Source organism: Malania oleifera, chromosome 4, assembly GCF_029873635.1.
Source record: "Malania oleifera isolate guangnan ecotype guangnan chromosome 4, ASM2987363v1, whole genome shotgun sequence".
Classification (NCBI taxonomy): domain Eukaryota; kingdom Viridiplantae; phylum Streptophyta; class Magnoliopsida; order Santalales; family Ximeniaceae; genus Malania; species Malania oleifera.
In genome coordinates this window covers 93,088,389-93,111,615 of record NC_080420.1, presented here as the reverse complement: position 1 = coordinate 93,111,615, position 23,227 = coordinate 93,088,389, and the positions used below count along the sequence as shown (strand labels likewise).

At 38.1% G+C, this 23,227-nt stretch overlaps 1 protein-coding gene across 1 annotated transcript in view; it reads right to left on the bottom strand.

Moving 5' to 3' along the window:
- Nucleotides 1–13,907: 13,907 nt before the first annotated feature.
- LOC131152976 (membrane-associated 30 kDa protein, chloroplastic) overlaps nucleotides 13,908–23,227 on the bottom strand; it is a 35,157-nt gene continuing 25,837 nt past the window's right edge. The window contains exons 6-11 of the mRNA XM_058104963.1: nucleotides 20,699–20,773; nucleotides 18,936–19,006; nucleotides 18,742–18,824; nucleotides 15,953–16,017; nucleotides 15,321–15,395; nucleotides 13,908–14,390 (exon numbers count right to left, since the gene is read on the bottom strand). Of these exons, the coding sequence (XP_057960946.1) occupies nucleotides 14,271–14,390; nucleotides 15,321–15,395; nucleotides 15,953–16,017; nucleotides 18,742–18,824; nucleotides 18,936–19,006; nucleotides 20,699–20,773 (489 nt within the window). The 3' untranslated portion in view covers nucleotides 13,908–14,270. The remainder of the gene's footprint in view (nucleotides 14,391–15,320; nucleotides 15,396–15,952; nucleotides 16,018–18,741; nucleotides 18,825–18,935; nucleotides 19,007–20,698; nucleotides 20,774–23,227) is intronic.

The window sequence follows — 23,227 nt, the reverse complement described above, 5'->3', positions numbered from 1 at the left end:
TCAAAACCTTACCATCTTCAAAAACCTTAAACACAAGAGTTGTGGAAAATTTTCTTAGCTTTCTTTTGACACTAAGATCGCCTTATTTGGAGTTCTGTAGCAAAATTTATGCCCCAAATACCAAAAGGTGTTTGCAGTTGAAAATCCTTTAGCAGCTCTCGGATTTCCAGAAAAACGGGTGACAGTTTTGCCAACAACAGCCCATCTATACTCTGAATTTTGGGTATTTGGACCTCAATTATGTTACGTTTACACTTGACCTTCCCTTGTGTAACCAAACACCATTCCAAAGGGCTGCCCTAGTGCTCTCCGAATCCTTTCCCAACCCCTAGGATGTCTACTCAAGTCGGGAATCCTCACCGAGGTCATAGGATTCATGTTGAGAGCGAGCCACTTATGACTCCTAGAGAAAGACCTTCCCTCCCTCCACAAAGGCGAGTGAGTCGCCAAGATGACATTGCTAGGATACCCCCACGTCATGAGCCCTATGCCCAACATTGGGATGATGAGGACTATGACGTTGATGACCTTCATATTAGGAGACCTTGCCATAGGGACCATTGTGATCCTTACAATGATGAAATGAGGATAGAAGCCCCTACCTTTGATGGACAAAAGGATCCTAAAGTATTCCAAGATTGGTTGACTAGAATGGATGCCTATTTTGAGTGGTGTAAGATGCATGACTCACACCGAGTGATGTTTGCAAAAATGAGACTAATTGGGCAAGCCAAACTCCATTGGATAAACGTTGAGAGGCAAGAAGCGAGATTAAACCATAGACCCATTGAGCATTGGGATCTAACGAAGGACAGATTAAGGGAGAAGTATGCACCCCCTTAGTTATAGAGAGCACCTTATAGATCAGCTTTACGACTTGCATCAAGGTAGCATGACTGTTCTAGAATATATGAATCAATTCAATAAGCTGACTGTAAGATGTGGTGTCTATGAGACTGATAGTCAACAGACCTCTCGATTTTGCCTAGGATTAAAGCTTAAACTGAGGAGAAAACTATTCCCATATCACATTAAGTCCCTTGAACATGCCTATATTTTAGCTTATGAATTTGAGCAAATGACTAAAGGGCACATGGGAAAACGGTTTGATACCTCTTCCAATGAATCATACTCTCACTAGATTCAGAGTTATGAAAAGTCTCAACCAGCGCAATCAGGTCAAGTTGCTTCCCGAGGGAGCAATCCCACGGACCAAAAACCTATGGACAAAGGGAAAGCACCTATGACTGGATCCTCTCACCAGAGTTCTGGCAGTGCAGTGTGCTTTAGGTGCCATAAACAAGGACACTTTCCCAAACAATGTCCCTCTAGGAACTTGGCACTTGATAAGGAAGATGGTGAGAAAAAGAAGAAGGAAAAGAAAGAAACTAGTGGAGAAACCTTGAATATCATAATTGAAGAGTCGTTTGAGCAGGAAAGTCAAGATACACAACAAGTGTTGGTGGTTGTTACTAAGGAGACTGAAATGGCCCTTTCTGAGAAAGAAACACTCGTAGAAGTATCATCCCTACCTTCTGAATTTAAGGATGTCATCTTTGAGTTACCTAGTGAGTTATCTCCCACGAGAGACAATCAACATATCACTGACCTTGTTCCTTATTCATCTCTGCCTCATTTACCACATCATAAAGTGAACCCGATAGAACATGAGGAGCTGAAACAAGTGAATAAATTGAATGAACATGACTTTGTTCATAAGAGTTTAGGTCCACTTTCCTACCTTACTTTCCCTAATCCCAAGGAAGATAACACTTTGAGCACATGCATCAATGATAGAGCAACCAACAAGATTCTCATCAAGCATAGGTTTCTCAAAACCATTGTTTCAAATAAAGATGTAAAACTCATAGGTTACTTCTTGAAAGCCTTAAGGACCATGTTAGGCACCAAACTTAAATGTTCTAGTGCTTACTATCCCCAAACTACTGGTCAAGTTGAACTAATAAATAGGACCCGTAGGGACCTATTGAGATGTAAGGTAGTTGAAAACATTATATCTTGGGATTTATGCCTTCATGCGGCTAATTTTGCATTCAGCAGTTTAGTGGATAGGACCGCAATACTCAGCCCATTTCAGGTTATTACAAGATATAGTCCTAGAAAGCCTGTAGATCTTATTCCACTACCACTTATGTCTAGAGTGAGCGAGCCGACTGATGCTTTTGCAAAGCATATACACAATCTATACTCTGAAATAAGAATGAAGGTTAATTTGAATCATGAACATTATAAATCTATTGCTGACCTACATTGCATGTTGAAAGAATTTTCAAAAGGTGATATGGTTATGGTCCAGATTCATCCTGAGCAGATTCTTGTAGGAAAGGTGAGGAAGTTATATGCTAACAAGATGGATCATTTCAAAATTTTCAAGAAAACTAGTTCTAATGCTTACATGCTTAATATTCCTATTGATTTTAGCATAGACAATGTTTTTAATGTTGAAAATCTAACCCTTTTTCTTGTAGCATCTTATTTTATGGAACCTTCAAATTCTAACCCTGTAGGTGACCCCACTCCATTTCCCACTCTTTTTGACCCTGAAAACCCGAAATTGCCTTTGCCTCTACCCTTACCCATGCCCAAGTACCTTGATGTAATCTTGGATGACAAGCTAAAGTTCACACGAGCAGGATCATATCAAAAGTTCTTTGTCAAGTGGAGAAACAAACCACTTATTGAGAGAAGCTGGATACTTAAAGAAGACCTTTTTCATCACACTTCAGAATTGTATTCCCAATACATCACCTCTAAATCTTTGGAGAAGAATTCTTTTGGGCCCGGGAGAGATGATGGGGATCAACATGCCTTATGTATCCCTTTTACTGATATGATGACACATAGACGACCTCCCGATCTCTACTCCTTTGCTGACATGGTGACACGTGGACGACCTCCAGATGTCCACTATTGTTTATATCTATTTTGCAGGAAAACATGGGATTAATTGAAGATCATCTACTTCTTTGATGGAAGATTTTTTTTTATGTGAAGACTTTGCTATTGTGTTAATTTATATTTTTCGTGTATATGTTATTTCAAGATTACTAGGTGCTTGAAGACCCAAGTGAAGTATTGAAGCAAAGTCCAACTCAAAACCCATGTGGCCCCCACATGGCTCCAATGGGTCCCACACGGTTTTGGCCTTCCTTTTGGAATGTGTTTAAATTTCAAATTTGAATTGTAATAATGCAAGACAACTAAGCTTGACTTGTGTGCTTATGAGTTGGAGTTCCTTGTTTTTTTAGTAAGTATTAATTGTGTTAGGTTAATAGTTGTTGAAAGTTGTTGAGAGTTGTTGTTGAAAGTTATTGAGAGTTGTTGTTGAAAATTTTTGAGAGTTGTTGAATGTTTAAAGCTTTGTCTCCTAAGTTATGCCTATAAATAGCTTTCTTATCGTAAGAACAAGACATGAAGTTGAAGTTTAATATTGAAGAAGCATCTCTTTGCTTGAGCTTGTAAAGCTTGTTCCTCTCCTTGTGAGTGAGTAGTGTGAGGCAACGACATTCTCTCCGGAGATCAAGTGGTGAGGGACCATTAAACTATCCAACGACTCCATCAACCCCTCCTCCATCTAATATTCTCACGGCCCCCATCAACACCACACGACCAACGTCTTCATACACCCACACGACGATCATCATCTACACTTCATTGTTGTGTTCATCTTGTGATTCAAAGCTTGTACAAAGGACCAACGGTATGACCTAACTACGTGTGGAACAACGTCAAGTCATCCAAACCAATATCTTGGTAACTTCAATACTTGTGTTTGAATCTTTTTTATATTTTGTGAACCCTTGCTAGTAGATTAAAATCACATCTTTGAATAGTCCATTTGATCCATAGATTGCAATATTGGTACTTGTTAGTTAAAATCAATTGTATGAATATTAGTTTGCTAACATAGAACTTTTATTCTTGAATCTTTGAAATAACAACTTTTCAGTATATAACTTGATTCCTTTGTGAAAGAACCAATCGAGACTTAATCGCTGGACAAGTCATACACCATTTCAAAATCCTTGAACATGTGAAATAAAACATGATTTATTGTGTTTATGTTCGGATAATTAAATTCTTAAATTAAAGTGTTTAAATGTATGTGCTTGTGTGAGGGTTGAATCGTAGGACATAGGTCGACCATTCCCGTCCTACATCACGTTACATTTCAGTATTACACAAAACCTGCTCATTTAATGCCAATAAAAAACTATAATTATGTCACACAATTTTTCATCTAGTAACTCATAAATAAATCATCTGCTTGAGAAAGTAAATACTATTGCTAAAAATGGGGTATACATATCTCCAAGTTGTTATTTTTACCAAATATAGATATATAGCTAAATACGGGAAAAAAAAATGAAAATAATCAACCCTACTGTCTTTGGTTGGTTTTAAAACAAGTCTATGGTTTGAATTAACAATTTTTCAACCGTTGAAAATGTTCAAAAAGTCCAATACTATACTTTAAAAATATCATATTTAAATTTACATCGTGGGTTTTGGAAATAAAGTCGGTTAAACGAATCCTAGGCTCAGAAATCCTAGAAAAGTCGTATATCTATATCTATATATATATATATATATATATATATATATATATACACACACACACACACACACACACATTTGGTTAAAACTCATAAACATAGTTGACATAATATAATCCCCTTACCTATTTTCCTGAAAAACGCCCCAAAGGCCAAAACCCTAGCTTTGGGGAGTGGAGCCTGAAATGCTCGAATCAATAATCCACTCCGCTAGATATGTAGAGAACTGCTCCTAGATCTTAGTGGTAACTTCCAATCGTTGAATATGACTCAATTGGCAAGAAAATCGAGGAGAGAGAGTCTGGTTTGTGGTTCTAGAGAGAGAGAGAGAGAGAGAGAGAGATATTTATTTTTCTAAAATTTCAAAGCTCGCTTCACCTTTAAGTCTTTGACCCAGCCACATTCGTCGACGAGATGGCGTCTTCATCGACGAACCGCAGAAGGGTGTTCGTCGACGACCACCTAGCTTCGTTGACAAGCTTGAAACTTGAATTTATCCCAAACTCTCAGGATCTCTTCGTTGACAATCCCTAGAAGGACGCTCGACGATGAAAATTGGGATTCGTCGACGAGGCCATGCTGCTCTTTTTTCCTAAATTTTCCATCCCTCTCTCTTATTAATTTATTCCTTTAGCTCCTGGTTCGGGTTATTACAATCTCCCCTCCTTAAAAAAAATTTCGTCCCTGAAATTTGCTAACTATTTTCTATCACATCATCTAAATTATCACTACTTTGACTTTAGAAAGAGCCGGCGGCCACCCACATAGCAGCCCGGTCCCAAATTTATTACCTGCCCTCACTTATGGTGGAGGAATACCGTGGTTACACATAATGTCTCAGGAGATTACAATATCCAAAAAAACTCTCCTGAAGACCAAACATACGCTAAATCATAACCAAACCTACTCTAACCACTATGCATACATAAAAACCACTTACCGAGTGATCTACTCACCTGACTAACTCTGAGCATCTTTGAAAAAATGAGGATACTTTTAACGTATCTCTGCCTCTAACTCCCATGAAGCCTCCTCCACTACATAATTACGCCACAACACTTTTACTAACGGAATCCTCGTCATTTGTAGCTCCTGCTCTCTATGATCTAGGATCTAAACAGGTATCTCCTTATATGCTAACGTTTCCCCGAGCTCCAATGACTTGTAACTAATCACATGCGAAGGATCTGGAACATAACTCCTAAGCATGGACACGTGGAACACGTCGTGAATCCTAGACAATGTGGGAGGTAATGCTAGCTTGTACGCTACCGAACCGACTCTCTCCAGAATTTTGAACGGTCCAATGTACCTAGGGCTCAACTTGTCCTTCCTACCAAACCTCATCACTACTTTCATCAGAGCAATTTTAAAAAATATAGCATCACCCACCTCGAACTCTAGCTCCAGTCGGCATGTATCTGCGTAGCTCTTCTGCCGACTCTGAGCTGCTTTAATTTGTTCCCTAATGAGCTTGACCTTCTCTGAGGTCTGCTAGATCAGCTCTGACAAATCTCTCACTCACCAAACTCATCCCAATACAACAAAGATCGATACCTCTGACCATACAGTGCCTCATACGGTGCTATCCCAATACTTTACTAGTAACTATTATTGTAGGCGAACTCAACCAATGGTAGAGATCTGATCCAACTGCCTCCAAAATTCAGTACACACGTCTGCAACATATCCTTTAGAATTTGGATGGTCCTCTCTAATTGACCATTGGTTTGTGGGTGAAATGCAGTACTGAACGTAAGTTGAGATCCCAACGCTTCTTGAAGACTTTTCCAGGTTCGGGAAGTAAACCGTAGATCTCTATCTGAGATAATCGACACTAGCACCCTATGCAATCTAATTATCTCCTGAACATAAAGCTCTTCCAACTTATCCATGGAATAACTCACTTTAACCGGAATGAAATGGGTAGTCTTCGTTAATCTATCACCACTACCCAAATCTCATTTTGTCTATGAAGTACTGATGGCAATCCCGTAACAAAATCCATGGAAATATGCTCCCACTTCCATTTATGAATAAGAAGTGGTTGCAATGGTCTCGCTGGCCTCTGGTGCTCGGCCTTCACCTGCTGACATATCAGGCATTGCTCCACGAAACGGGTAATCTCTCTTTTCATGTTAGACCACTAGAAAGATTCCTACAGATCCATGTACATCTTGGTACTGTGTAGAGTGAACAATATGCCTCCTATAGAATGACCTACTTAATATCGGCGTCATTCGGTACACAGATCTTGGTATGGAATCTCAACACCCCATCATTTGAGATGCTAAAATCCGGTTTCAACCCATTTTGCACTCCCTTTACAACCTCCACTAGCTCTGTATTTTTCGTTTGAGCCATCCTGATTCTTTCCCGTAAGGTCAGTTGCACAACCAAACTAGCAATGAAGGCTTGGTAATTTCCTTCCACTAACTTCACACCCAAGCTTTCCAGATCCATATTAATCTGATATTAAACTTCTACTACTGAAACTGATGCATCTACCGACTTCCGACTCAGAGCATCAGCTACATTAGCTTTTCTTAGGTGGTAACTAATGATACAGTTGTAGCCCTTTATCAACTCCAACCATCTTCTCTGCCTTATGTTCAGCTCCTTCTGAGTGAAAAAGTACTTAAGACTTTTATGATCGATAAAAATCTCGCACCTTTCATCGTACAGGTAGTGCCTCCAGATTTTCAATGCACACACTACCGCTTCTAATTCCATATCATGTGTCGAGTAGTTCTTCTCATACTACTTGAGTTGACGAGAAGCATAACCAATTACCTTTCCCTGTTACATTAGAACACACCCGAGACCTTTCTTAGAGGTGTCACTATAAATAACAAATCCACCATCCCCTGACGGAATGGTCAGAACTAGAGCAGTAACTAGCCACTGCTTCAGTTCCTGAAAACTCTACTCGCACTCATTAGTCCATTCAAACTTTATGTTATTCTACGTGAGTCACGTCAATGGACCTGATAATCTGGAGAACCCTGCTACAAACCGTCGGTAGTATCTTGCAAGACCCAAAAAACTTTTGACCTCCTAAACATTCTTTGGTCTCATCCAGTCCACAACAGCTTCTATCTTACTCGGGTCCATTGATACCCCTTCCTTAATACTACATGACCTAGGAATGCCACTTGCTCTAACCATAACTCGCATTTCTTAAATTTTGCAAATAACTTCTTCTCCTTGAGCACTCGAAGTACCAACCTCAAATGAACTGCATGCTCCTCAGGACTCCTCGAATAAACTAGGATGTCATCAATGAAAACGACCACGAATTGATCTAGATACTCGTGGAATACCGTGTTTATCAAGTCCATAAATGTTCCAGGAGCATTAGTCAATCTGAAAGGCATAACCAGAAATTCATAGTAGTCATACCTCGTTCGGAATGCAGTCTTCGGTAGATCCTCCGATTTCACCTTCAACTGATGATACCCGGATCGCAGATCGATCTTAGAGAAAATATGTTTGTCCTGTAGCTGGTCAAACAGATAATCAATTCTGGGTAACGGGTATTTATTCTTCACTGTCACCTTGTTAATCTCTCTATAGTCGATGCACATCCTTATCGACCCATCATTCTTCTTCACAAACAACACCGGTGCTCCCTAGTGTGAAACACTCGGTTGAATGTAACCCTTATCTAGTAAATCCTGTTGCTGCTCCTTCAATTCCCTCAGTTCTGTTAGAGTCATACGATACGGAGCTTTTGAAATCGGTGTCATGCCTGGAGTCAACTCTATAGCGAACTCTACCTCACGATCAGGAGGCAATCCCGGCAAGTCCTCTGGAAACACATCTGGGAACTCACTTACTACGGGAATCTCCTCCAACTTAAGTTCTTCTTTCGGCGTTTCTTTCACAAACGCTAGGCACCCTTGGCATCCCTCCAGAAGTAACCTCCTAGCCTGAATAGATGAAAGGATACGTGGTGCAGGACGCACACATGACCCCATATACTTGAATTCCTGCTCCCCGGGAGGCTCAAATACTACTTCTCTCTTGTGACAATCGATGTTGGGATAACTGGCTACTAGCCAATCCATCCCGAGAATGATATCAAAGTCGTGCATATCAAACACAATTAAACTAACTGGTAATATTATCCCCTGAATCTCTGCTGGGATATCCCAAATCACCCTACTACATACGACTACTGACCCTGATGGTGTAGTCACTACTAATTCAGCATCTAATAGTTGTGTCTCTAACCCACATAATTTAACGAATACCCGAGAAATAAAGGAATGTGTCACTCCTGAATCAAATAGAACCACAACTTTATTTGAAAGCATATAAATATTACCTGTCACCACATCTCCTGCATTCTCTGCGTTGCCAGGAATTAAGAAATACACCTTTGCCTAGATTGTACCCCTCTGATATCTGTCATGTGGTGTCTAAGCACCTCCTTGATATGGCTGTTGCGGGGGTGCATTGCTCCCCGGCATGCCGTAATCACGCGCCACATGCCCTGGTTTGCCACACCGGTAGCAAACACCTGATCCCCACATACACTTCCCTGAATGCCGCTTTCCACAAATAGGACAAGTAGAGGAAGAAAAAGTTCCCTAAGATGTACCACCATCAGTCTCTCGCCGCTGGCCTTCGCCATCACCATATTTCTTCCAAGTGCCCTGCCTCGCACCTGAATAAGAACTGGAAGGTGTTGGCCTCTTCTTCAGAATCTGAACCTTTGAATCCCCCTGCAGGCTCTCCTCTGCCACCGTGACCTTATCCACCAACGCAGCAAAATCCTAATTTTGCAGTATTGCTACCTGCTTCAGGATCTCCTTCTTCAAACCCCTCTCAAACTTCCAGGCCTTCCTCGCCTCGTCCGGTACTATAAAAGAAGCAAAACGCGATAACTCCATGAATCTGGCGGCGTATTGCTGAACCGTGAGCTGACCCTGAGTCAGGTTCATGACTTCCTCCATCTCCGCGTTCTTGACGGAGGCCGAAAAGTACCGCTCAAAGAACACCTCTCTGAAATGGCCCCATGTCATTACCACTTGTGTTGGCCTTTGCTCCTCCAACATCCTCACTGATTCCTACCATCTCTCTGCCTCGCCTGTCAACTAAAAAGTCATGTAGAGCACCTTCTGCTCATCCGTGCAATGTAGAACAACCAAGATCTTCTCGATCTCCTGAATCCAATTCTCTACTCAAATCGGGTCTGTACCCCCTACAAAGGTAGGAGGCTTTAGTCGGGTGAACTGATTAATAGAACCTCCTAGCTCAGTCGTGGGACGGTCCTACCCCCTAGAAGTTCGCACAACTTCAGCCATAAGTTGCTGGGTGAAGTCCCGTAATACCACTGTGGAGTCACTGCCAGCCTTATGGTCAACCCCCTCACTGCTACTGCCTCCAACGTTAGCAATATTCTCCTTGGACTCCATCTTGAAGAGACAATTGAGAAAATTGTTTAGAATCTTGGTACCTTACATATCTATTATAACTACAATACATAAGCTACTGGGCGAAGTCGCGCAATACCACTGTGGAGTCACTGCCAGCCTCATGGCCAACCCCTTCACTGCTGTTGCCTCCAGCGTTAGCAATATTCTCCTTGGACTTCATCTTGAAGAGACAATTAAGAAAATTGTTTAGAATCTTGGTACCTTACATATCTACTATAACTACAATACTATAAGACTCACCTTAATAAACCAACGTCCCTAATGACCACGTACTCTGCCAACCTAATACCCTCATTCTAACTCAAGTTCTGCCCCTCCACTTGGAAACAAAACCGTCAATGGATGGCCGTGACTTTTTGAACCCGTCAACTGATCCAGAAAAACACAGAAGTCCACCAATGGATTTCTACCTCCAAGCTTACGAAGCAAAACTCGAAAGTACTCTAACACCTATACTCTGGTAAGACCATCTAACTTAGTCTACAGAACCTAGCAACCTAAGCTCTAATACCACCAGTAGCGCCCCAACCCTCTGGGTGGGCCCAGAGTGCCACTAAACATATATAACATACATCTCTCTAATACCATACATATACAACTTGTCGAAATAAGGGAAAAATGAGTGTTCCATACTAATCTGTATAAACATACACAGCGGAAACATACATCCTTTAAAAAGTTACCAGAGTATCTAATTGTCTCATATATACATTCATACATAACTAAAGACATAATTTGCTATTACAATTCCCAAAAGAGACAAACATTGTCTAACATCTCACCAGCTCTGGCAAGGATTGTCTACTGTTTAAACTTAACCCAACAGAACGCTAGGCTTGATCCCTCAGAGAACCTGAAACAACATTTGTATGCTAGGGTGAGACACCACTCAGTAAGATGGATTATATTATCATTAGTGTGTGGCTAGCATGAGATTTCGTGTGTACATATACTGCTAACATTTAAATACATTTAATTAGCATTTTAAAATTTGTATTGCTTTACAAATCTAAAAATACATACTGCTGGCTCAATATAGCCCTTTCTATAGTAAATATGTCCATATATGCCTAGAAGATACAACCTGGTCTATAGGACTAGCGTCGTCACGTCATCACATTCACGTGCGACATACTTCCCCCCATGACGAGTTGTGCGGTCCAGAGACTAGACCTAGCATATAGCCGGCCGACTATAGCTAAGTCAAATATAATAGTAGTACGATGAAGCCTGCCTTGTGCCCGAAGGCAGAGTCATTCGAAATTACTGTATCGGATGGAGCCCCAGAATTTATGCATTAGGGAGTACTTTACCCAAGCCACCAATTGCATTTCCCATCCACACTCTATCTAAGACGCGTGGTTGCACCCTTACATACATATAGCCACGGTATCGTGCTCTAACCATGAGATCATAACAATAGGGTTCTATTATCATATATGGCAATTTACATCGTATAAAACTATAATCATAATTCATTTCATAAAACTGCATAGAACATAAGCTATATATAATTCTGTGAAAATATCTGCTAGATACTGACTCGATAAAAACCGGCGTATCATATCTGTTATAAACTGGCTTGATAAAAACCGACATTTCATAAACTCGACAGTTAGCCATCATATCTCTTCTCTCTGCATACAGTCATCATATCTCATATATCAGCATATAGCTGTTACATTCAATATTACACAAAACTTGCTCATTTAATGCCAATTAAAAACTATACTCATGCCACACAATTTTTCATCTGGTAACTCATAAATAAATCATCTGCTTAAGAAAGTAAATACTACTGTTAAAACTGGGGTATGAATATCTCCAAGTTGTTATTTTTACTAAATATAGATATATAGCTAAATACGGAAAAAATGAAGATAATCAACCCTACCGTCTTTGGTTGGTTTTAAAACAAGCCTATGGTTTGAATGAACAATTTTCTAACCGGTGAAAACGTTCAAAAAGTCCAATACTATACTTTAATAATATCATATTTAAATTTACACGGTTGGTTTTGGAAATAAAGTTGGTTAACCGAACCCTAGGCTCGAGAACCCTAGAAAAGTTGTAAATATATATAAACCATTTTAACATTTTATCTGGTTAAAACTCATAAACATAGCTAACATAATATAATCCTCTTACCTATTTTCTTGAAAAACGCCCCGAAAGGCAGAAACCCTAACTTTTGGGAGTGGGGCCCAAAATGCCCGGATCAATAATCCACTATGCTAGATATGTAGAAAATTGCTCCTAGATCGTAGTGGTAACTTCCGATCATTGAATCTGACGACGATTGGCGATAAAATCGAGGAGAGAGAGTTTGGTTCATGGTTCTAGAGAGAGTGAAATTTATTTTTCTAAAATTTCAAAGTTTGCTTCACCTTTAGGTCTTTGACCCAGTCACATTCGTCGACAAGATGACATCTTAGTTGACAAACCGCAGAAGAGCATTCGTCGACGACCACCTGGCTTCGTCAACGAACCTAAAACTTGAATTTATCCCAAACTCTCAAGATCTCTTCGTCGACGAGAACCTGAACTTCGTCAACGATCCCTAAAAGGGCGCTCGTCAACGAAAACTGGGATTCGTCGATGAGGTCATGCTGCTCCTTTTTCTTAAATTTTCCATCCTTCTCTTTTATTAATTTATTCCTTTATCTCTTGATTCGAGTTACTACAAATAGTGTTTCCAAATGATATCAAAGAAAGTCCAAAAGGGTCAACACTATTATTACAAGCTAACAATGAACATACCTCATTGGTATCTCAACCAAAGAAACTTCTTTGACATGAGATTCAAACTGGGGGAAAATGGAAATTTAATGAGTTAAATGAAAACAATGATGAAAAAATTCAAACAATTCAAAAAACAATGGCTACAAGTATTATTCAAGACCCAAGTGGAAATGTCAAAATTAGTTTTCAATGTTCAAGTTCAAGACAATCTGAAAATTTAGGCAGAAAAAGTATTTCAAGTGTTTATACAGAACCAAATAAATTTTACAAACTTAAAGGAGTTAACTTTGAACCAGAAATACCACAAGGACATTATCAAAAGGATTCTGAAGAATCAATTTCTCCAACTATGTCTCAAGCATTAGAGGAAGATCAAAAAAAAGTTTTAGAAGAAAGCCAAAGAAATAATTTATTAACTACAAGTAAGAAATTTGAACCAAATATGACTATAAGCATAAATTAAATCAAAAGAATAGAGTTGAATTTTCAAAAAATAGAATAAGGAAGAAAGAGAAAAAAAAAATAAGAGCTGATTGATTAGAGGAAATGCAAAAAACTCAAAAGAATATTTTATTTTTCAAATATTTAAAGGATAGACAAACCGTCAATGTCATTCATAATAATAAAAAGAATTAAAAGCTTTTAGACAACAATAATCTATCCTCAATACATCCGCCCACAGACTCAATCAAAATAGATTACAAAGGAACAAAGGTGATAGCCTCACCATACAAAGAGGTCAAGGAAACAAATAATGAATTTGATCAAATAATAAGTCAAAATAATTATACAAATCAAATGCTACAAATAATCGCAAATCTATCCATAAGAATTGAAAATTTCTTGGAAGAATCAACGGATATCAAGTTTAATTCTACTTTTGTAGGAGAATCAAGCAAATCAATAATCTTCTTAATAATTCACCTAAACCTCTAAAGGAATTCGTTCATTTTCAAAGGGTCTTGTATGCCAATAAGGTTTCTGAGCCAAGGCACCATCATCACTGTTCTGGCCATGGAATGCAACACCAAGTGCCAGATCAAACACAAGTATCCAAATAAATCATCAAAATAATCATTTCATAATACTATCATTTTGTCACAATTGGATAGGCTTAAACATGTCAAAGGATAAGCAATTTAAATGATGACAAACAGTAAAATATTATCGATTGATTTATCATCAAGACGTCCCAAAAAAAAAAAATGTTGAAAAATGTCGGTGCTCAGGCAGAGGTAGCGGGAAATCAGAGACGATGCTAGATAGTCTCGAGTATAATACACTCGAAAATAATGTACAGAATTGCCAACGATGGTTCACAGATAAATAAAGTTCGTAACATATACAGTTACATAATTTTCATTCATTTCCAAAATCAAGCCTGGCCCCTCGACATTTCCATTGCGAGGCCATTTCTTCTTCAGTTATGAGACCAAGTGAACCATTTGACGAAGCAGAAAATGCTGAACAGATTCCCACAGATTCAGAGAGGACATGGATAGGAATTTTAAAATTCCTTGGCTTTTCTCCGAAGTTCATTCAGCTCCATCTCAATCTCACTGTCTCGAAACGGAAATGCTGAACTTGTGTTGGCAACAGTTGATCTCCCAGGTGGAAGCGCTCCCTTCTGCTTGGCACACAGGAAATATATGTAACCTCTCAGCCGCTGTGTTATTCCCAAAAACAAAAATGGTATTTGTCACAGGGAGATAGCCACCACAGGGCCATCACGGGCGAGTGTGTCATGCGTGTTGTCCACTGCCTTCTCCCTCTTCCCCGTGATAGCTAGTGATGCCACTCCCCACAATGAATATCATAGTTCCCCTAAAGAAATTGCAACATTAAAGTTCCATCTCCATCTATATCCTTGGAAGCACAAAATGAAATAGGAATACAAAAAGAGCTCTCCCCCCACAATAGAACTTGAGGTTTAACTAGAAGAAAGATTGTTAGATAAAGAGTCTGAAATATGTAGGGATCATGGAGTAATGTCATTTTTCTTCTCCCTTTCATTCCTTTGATTTTTCCTTGCTTCTTTTCCCAGGGCTTGCTCAGGAAACTTAAATCAGGGAAAGGCTTTCATTTTGCACAAAAATGGTACTTGGGTGGAAGCTCTTACAAGACTACGTATCATTAGCAATAACCCAAAAGGACTACTCCAATATTCGTTATTTTATTTCTTTTATTTATTTTAATTTTTGTTTCTATGGCCATTCCCATTTTCATATTAATTCCATCGTAGCTTAAGCCCTCCCTCCACACTCCCCCCTCCCCCAAAAAAATGCGGAAAAAAAAAATGAAAAATGTTATTTTTCCTGTTCCTCCCTAAATCAAGTAGTGTTTATGGAAGTCTATATTCCCATTAGCAGCATATAGAGGAGACGACAGGATGATCCTGTCCTAAGGGCCATACTAACCTTAACCCCATGAAAATATTCCCCTCCTCACCCACTATTAAGCCCCCTCTTTGAAAAAAAAAATAATAAAAAAATAAAAATAAAAACAAATAAAAAACGAAGAAGAAGAATAAGAAAGACTGATATGAATTGAGGAATACCTTGGTGCTTCCAGACAACTCTTTCTTCAAATTTGCAAGATCATCATCAACTGAAGAGCTCTCTAGCAATGCAAACTGTGAAACATAAAAAGGCTTGGAAGTTGGAACTATAAGGATAATTCATATGCAGGCAGACTGCCACAAATACTTGAAAATTTGGTATTGAAACCTAGGTTGTAAATGGTTTCATAAAAAGTCTAAATATCTCTTCAATGTGCCCCAATTTCATAGAAAAATATGAAAAATACATTTTGTTCTCCCATATCCTAAGGTGACAGAGAAGAGGTTATTTACATATGAACACAGCCATGTTAGTAGACATGCTTCTCTTCAAATTGGATAATCTAACTGGAACATACCCATTCAGTTTCAAGAAGAGTTTTCACTAAATGATTAATAATTGGCAATACTAAAAAATAATGGCAAAGACAAGACTTTGCCATTAAACAGACATTTTATTATTTCTTGGTTAAAAACCATCTATTTTGCAAATAATATGACATCCCTACCCTTCTTTTGGTTCATTTGATTTCCTAAGTTCCAAACATTACATTCAAAAGAGGCAAAATAATAAAAAAGAAAAAAGGACATCAAGGGGTGCAAAGCAAAACAAAAGGGAAAAAGAAAGCTACCTTTCCTTCAAGATCGTCTGTAGTTAACTGATTAAGCGCTTCTGCTTGTGACTCCATGGCCAAAACTATCAGTCATGGAAATGTCTAGTCAGCGATTTTATTGTCATTTCAAAGACGTTAACATAAACAAATGTGGTATCACTTTGTTTCATTTATTGCACAAATTTTAAGTGATGGGACTCATAGCAGGATTCTACAGGATAAATTTTCATTGCACAAAGATGAGAAAATTTGCGTAACAGAAGTATATATAGGATTTCGCAAGGAGATGAAAACATTTACTGTCTTGTATTAGTTTTGAGAAATGCATCTAAATTTGAATTTTTTTGGGGGGCGCCCCCGGGTTGGGGGAGGGGGGGGGGGGGGTTGTTTCCCTAACAATAAATCTATTTTTCCATTTAGTAAATAACATCCACTTTCATGATTCATGTTTTGTGCAGTTACCACTTTCTTTGCAAGCCTAATCATGTAAAAGTTTTATTAGATTCCACTGATTATACAAACAGATATCTCTTTGCACCCTGTAACTACCATGTTATAAGTAGCGACGGTGCAGTATCCTTCAAAGCTCCTAGAGAGAAAAGAATTAATTCTCCATATTGCATTACATAATCTAGACCCAACAAATTGTCACAAGCAAGCTAAATAGGCACACAAGCAGCATAGCTAATAACAGAAATTAACATTCGATCACTAATTATAACTGAAGGCCAATGATTGGCGATCATCTTGAGTGTCATGAACTTGATACTGCCCCAAGAAGAGCTTCCAGTGCAAGCACATTATACGATGTTTGTGCTGTAATGTAATAACTGGGGCAGAACTCATAAACAAAAAAAGGTGATTCCACACATTTTCAAGTGAGGATGCATCCTCATTTATTTTTTCTAAATTAGTAATTCATACTTGCAGAATATCTAGATTAAAGTAAACTAACTGCGGTCTTTAAAATGTTTGGTGTTACATGCAATGCTATGATATTGTTGCTTCCATATATCTCACCAGAGAGTGCAAAATTAAAGATAGATGCTTGTCTTCCAATTAAAAGTGATTGCCCAACCATGGAACTTCTGAAAAATCACCATCATTTTGCATTTCAGAAGTAAAATGGACAAGATTCTGCAGTCTTCTATTACAGTGGAAATGGAACCAATCTCCAGACTTTATGAGAGACATTAAGAGAAGATCAGCTCCTCAATCCCCAAATGAAGATCCAACAAAAAGCAAGAGGGCAAGACCAAGTAAAGACACTAATCAAATGCAACTGATTAAAAGACAACAGGACTCTGGGAGAACTGACTAGTAAATAAAAATTAGTCATTGCAGCACTAAGGGAGGTGAACAATGAGGTTCAGCACTGTAAAGAAGTAAGATGTATCTAACGGATTTATTTATAAAACAATATATCAAATACATTATGTTGTTCCGATTCTGGTCTTGGATGGGGGGATGCATCTAGGTTTCTGGCTTGCCTCTTGCTCAAATTTTGGGACATTGTATATGGGTGTTCCAGCACAAGACATACGATCAAACTAGATGCAAATTGTGGGTCTATACAGATAAAAATATGTTTACACCAGTTGTGGAAATTACATGTAAAATTATGGTTTTATATAGAAAAAGGTCAATATATTTGCACCATATCTAAGTCATTTTATGGCTTTGTAAGACCCAAATCAATTTCCTGCTCACTCTTGACTTGAATTTTGTTCATTTATTTATTGTGTTTGAGTTGAGGGATTATCTGATATCTATAGCATGTGAATGTGATATCTCGTGTCATGTCTGGAGCTGACACAAACAAGGTCTGGTGGGGGCAGATGATGAGTCAAAAACCTACAAATACATATGAATGATGGTAAGCGGTGCTAACTTGAGGATGTTTGCTGTCAGAAGAGTCTCTTTCCAAGCTGCAATATGATAAATACAGCTTTCTACATTGGTAGGCATGGGTTAATCCGGGGTCGAATAAAATAAGGGGGGACAACTGCAAAGGCTGGTTTAGAACACTTCAGTCTAGGAAGGGTTTTTTTTCTTGCTTGGGGAAGAAGGGTTGGGGAGGGGGAGGATTCTAGAATACTTAATTATAGGAGCCAATCAAAGGAGACAGTCATTCTAGAGGTTTTTTTTTGTGCGGTCCTTCTAAACCACTTTGAATATTGGTCATTTAATTGGATAAAAGGTTTCATTTGGTGATAATTGCATGCCAATTTGTCATAAGTTTGCTATCATCTAATAAACACAACGTTTGGATCTGCATTCCTCACTCTTTTAAATGGCAGAAAAATTCACAAGGGCATGCTATGCACAAAATGATCTTCTAGACCAGGCAATCTATAACTTGTTTAATATAATCCACAATTGCATTGTTTCAACTCCAGCTATGAACCTGAATAGCATGGGTTATGCACCAGGCATGCATTGAGGACCTTGGCTTATTGGCTCCTGTGCTTTGCAATCAGAAACGATAAGCATTCAGAAAATGCTCACCAGCAGTATTATAAATTCCCACCAGAAAATAGCATACATCCAAAAATATAGGGGAGCACTGTTGCAACCACAGGCATACATTCAGTAATGCTTAACCATACTGAATCCCTTAAACACCACTTCAATAATTTTGTCATGATGGGAAAATTTTGCATTTAAACTTGAGATCTTCAAGGATTCTTTTGGGCATACTTATCTGCCAGGAAACTGACTTCATGATTACATGCAAATACTAATGCAAACTTATGTATGATAAAAAAAATTTTACAAATGCATCTAAGAAAACTCAAGAGCCAAACCTTTTTCCTCCATTTTTTCAAAAGCTGAAAGGGCACTGCTTGTATTTACATTTCCCAACATCTCGCTTACTTTAGTCGCAGTCCTTCAGATAATTTAGAAGAAGCCAGTTAGCATTTATATGAAGGGCTGCCAGTGCCTAATGAGAAAAATAAATAAAAAATGGAGCTATGAGAACTGGATGATCAAAACGAACTTTGCAGTCTGGGCACGTGCTTTGAGGGTATCTTTCTTCGACCTTGCCTCCTGTATCTTGCTTTCTAAAAGCTGTCAAAAGAAAATTTCTTTTTAAGGATAACATAGCATATTTTCACAAGGCCTGACAATGTGTCAATTAATTTCTGCATAGTTCAGCAACATTCTATGACTTGGGATAAGTTTATGCAAAAATATCCTGTATCCCTAAAATGCATTTTTACTTCCTTAACATGGTATAACAGATAAATAATTACTGCTACTTTTTTATCCTATATTTGACTGCAACGCAAACCCATGCCACATTAGAATATTGAAACAAAACATGACATTCAAATCACCATCTGATATAATTGCTTGAATGTTTCTTTTTTTCCCAACTTCATAAATACTCTCCATGTTTTTTGCCAATCAAAATGACTCGCTATTTGATTGAACTAGGTTGAATGAAACTGGGCTATTCCTGTTTAAAACAAATTGTTCAATTATAACTAAGAAATTGCAATGTGGAAGATGTTCTTGAGTTGACCTCATGCAAATATTTCATGTTAGACAGAAGATGGTACTAGCATACAGAACAACATTCCCAAGAGAAAGGGGACAACCTTGGGCTCTAGCAAAGATAAATGAGTTTCACCATGAAGGTATACTTTTAAGTGTTGTGCGCAACTTGTAAGTTGTAAAATGAGTTTTTTCACTGTAGGTGCTCCCTCATCCAGATTTTGATAAATTATTTTAGCCACAAAACTTCATGAGAAACTGTTAGATTACCACTTTACCTAAAAGCTTAAGCTATTTGGTTGTGGGCCAACAATGTATATCAAGCTTTAACACTCCCCTGCATGTGTAGTCTGGCTATGTGTGAGAGATAAAAACACGGTAAATAACACACATTACAGAGATTATAATAATTTATTAACAAACTTACATTAGACACAGGCAACAAGACAAGAAACCAGGACCTCCTGGTAACCAACTCTGATACCATGTGGTTACCACTTTACCTAAAAGCTTAAGCTATTAGGTAGTGGGCCAACTATGTATATCAAACTTTAACAGGAACAGGCACAAATCCAGTCTCAGTTACATTTTCTAATTTCATGACCTCATGAAAGTGGAAAACCATGATGTTGGAGAGACATTTAAAATTGCAATAATGTCAAGTGACAGGTGATGGTTAAAAATAAAAATAAAAACAAAAATCCAAATTCCAGTGTTTTAATAATATTTTATAGTCAAGATATACATCAGCTAGATTCTAAAGAAATATTATATGGAGAGTGAATCTAACTTGAGCTTCCAGGGCTCTTGTATCTGCCATCATATTCTCTTTATGACATAAATTGTTTCACCATAATACTTCATATTTCATCAATTTGTACATCAATGGTTAATTCCATTATCTTATTATTTAATTCTTGCCAGCTATAACCTCACTGTCTTTCCAATTCAAAGGACATAATTATATCAGCATGTAGAATCAATGAACCCAGGATGCAGCCTCAGTACACCCACACCCACTCCCCCCCCCCCCCCCCCCACACACACACACACACACACACACACATGTAGCAATCTGGTGTTTCTTTCAATTATCAAAGGTAAAACAACCAGCTAAAGAAACATGAGCACAGCTGATTGACTAAGTAATTATGGATATTCCAAGCATACATCAATGAAAAAATAAATTAATCATGCAAAAAAATGCACGATAAAACCACTGTCATAGGTTGGTGTAATATGCAAAATGCAAGAAGCACATACCCGTGTATTAGAGACAAGATTTTCAGCAACAGTTTTCTGCTGATCGAGCTGAGCTTTCAAAGAACTCGCATTATCCTGCAAAACAATAAAAATTCAGTGAAGTGAAAGTAATCATGTCACAGACTTATATGAAAATACCAAACTTAGTATCAATCAACAAAAAGGGGGAAACACACATCTCAAACACTTGGAAGTTCATGGCCATTTTCTTGAAAATTCTTGAGCACCCTAAACAATATAGACATCTCATTGGCATTACAGCTGAACTTGCATTATACATATATGTACACACACACACACACACACACACACATATATATATATATAAACAGAGAGAGAGAGAGAGAGAGAGAGAGAGAATGTATAAGTGTTGTAGCTCATTAAATCATCCTATTTAAATTACAAAACCCAAATGTTTATATATATTATTATCCATGTAGAAAGTAAAATTAAGCTGTTATTGCAGAGTATCTGTCACTCCTATACTCCCCACAAAGTTCATGCTCAGATATCTTTCAAGCCCAACTGGCAAAGAACAGGATAACAATGTTTGCTATTAAGACCCTTGGGAAACATCTCAGCAAACTGTTCTCCAGACTAAAAAAAGGAAATAAAAATCAAGCCTTTTTTTAGTTTTTCTTCGATGAGATCTCTGTCAATCTCTATGTGCTTTGTCTTTCCATATTGAACGGGATTATGTGCAATACTGATATCAGCTTTGCTGTTGCAGTATAATCGCCTAGGGTGGGTGAGAGTACTAACTATGAGATCTCTCAATAAGGATTACATAAGTCACAAACCCCACAAGCCATGGCTTTGTACCCTGTCTATGCTTTGGATCTAGCTGCCACTTCATGATTCTTGCTTCTCCTAGTCATTAGATTTCCACCCACAAATGTCCAGTAGCCAACTTGGAATGCCTATCATCCACTGAGCCTATCCAATCTGCATAGAAAAGGCCTTTATTGTTAACTATCAATGTGTTGAAAACAAGATTCACTTCGCAGAGCCAGACTTCAAATAGCTCAATATCAGATAGATAACTCATAAGAGAAGCTCATGACGGTAATGAGTATACTAACTAATTACACCTAATGGATAAGTTATATCAGGTATAGTCTGGGTAAGATAATATAAGTTTCCCAACAAGCCTTTGACATCTTTCCTCATTGGTAGTACAAACACAATTAACGAGTTCATGTTGAGCCTCAATAGGAAAAAATGGGTTAAACCTAACATCTTCATTTCTTCAAGAAGATCAAGAACATAATTCCCAGGAAGAGGTGCAATGGACCCAAGTATCTGATTTCATATTCTTCAGGAGTTCAAAGGACTCTTCCACATCATTGCCTATCGTTACTATGTCATAGCCACATACACAACTACAAAAGTGATTTCATGATCTCATTTGATGAGCATAGTAGGATCAGCATGACTTCTGTCTAATCCAAACTTCAACATGCCTTTTTCATCTGCCAAAGTTCCTAAGGGACTGCTTCAACTCATAAAGAGATTTTCTCAATTACAAAATTTTCCCGTATTTGCAGATGATGAAAGACCCAGAGAAATCTCCATATGCACTTCGTCGTATAGATCCCCATGGACGAAGGCGACCTTTACATCCAATTGTTGAAGTATCTGTCTGAAAGTGCCAGCACAAAAAGGAGTACCAGAATGGAATTCATCTAAGAAACAGGGGGGAAAGTTTGTTCATAATCTATGCCATAGGCTTCAGTAAAGCCCATGGCAATGAGTCTTCTTTTGTATCTCTGTATTGATCTTTTTGTGCTCTGTGTTTGAATGTTTGATTCTTAACACTAACATCCATTTACAAATTCCATCCCACTTTTACATTCCTGCTGAAGGAGGGACTAACTCCCACACATCATTTTTCTTTGAGGCCTTTCATTTTTAGCATGGCTTTCTTCCACTTTGAGATTTCCATCGCTTTTTCAAACAATAGGGAATAGAAGTAGAAGACAAACTGAAAGAATGAGACCAAAACATGCTATGTAGGAAAAAAATAAGAGGCAAACTTAGAAATGGGATATTGGTCACACAAGGAGGCAAGATGGAAAATGACATTCATATTTGAGGGCAAAGACAAGACATATTTTCCATGCTTTTATTCTCCCCTCGAAGATGTGCCATGGAAGACAATACATAGTTTGAATTCATGATAAGTAATATCCATTTAATGAACACTTTTCTAGATGGAGGACGAAAGCATTTCATATTGAAGAACTTTAACCTTCACATCGAACTGCTCTTTTTTTTTAATGGTTGTGTAGAAACCATCGCCTATGCCATAAGTGAAGTTCTTGTAGACAAACTAGAAACCTAAAGCACTAATCTAGTTGATAACATAATTGAAGCAAGATAACCAATGTCCACAAATATAGACCACCATAAGCCCTACCATTGCCAATCATTTTCTTCATCTCCAGTTCCTGAAAAAACAATGGGTAGGAAAGAAAATTACAAAAAAAAAAAATTAAAGAGTTGGTGATACAACTAATAGGGAGTAGA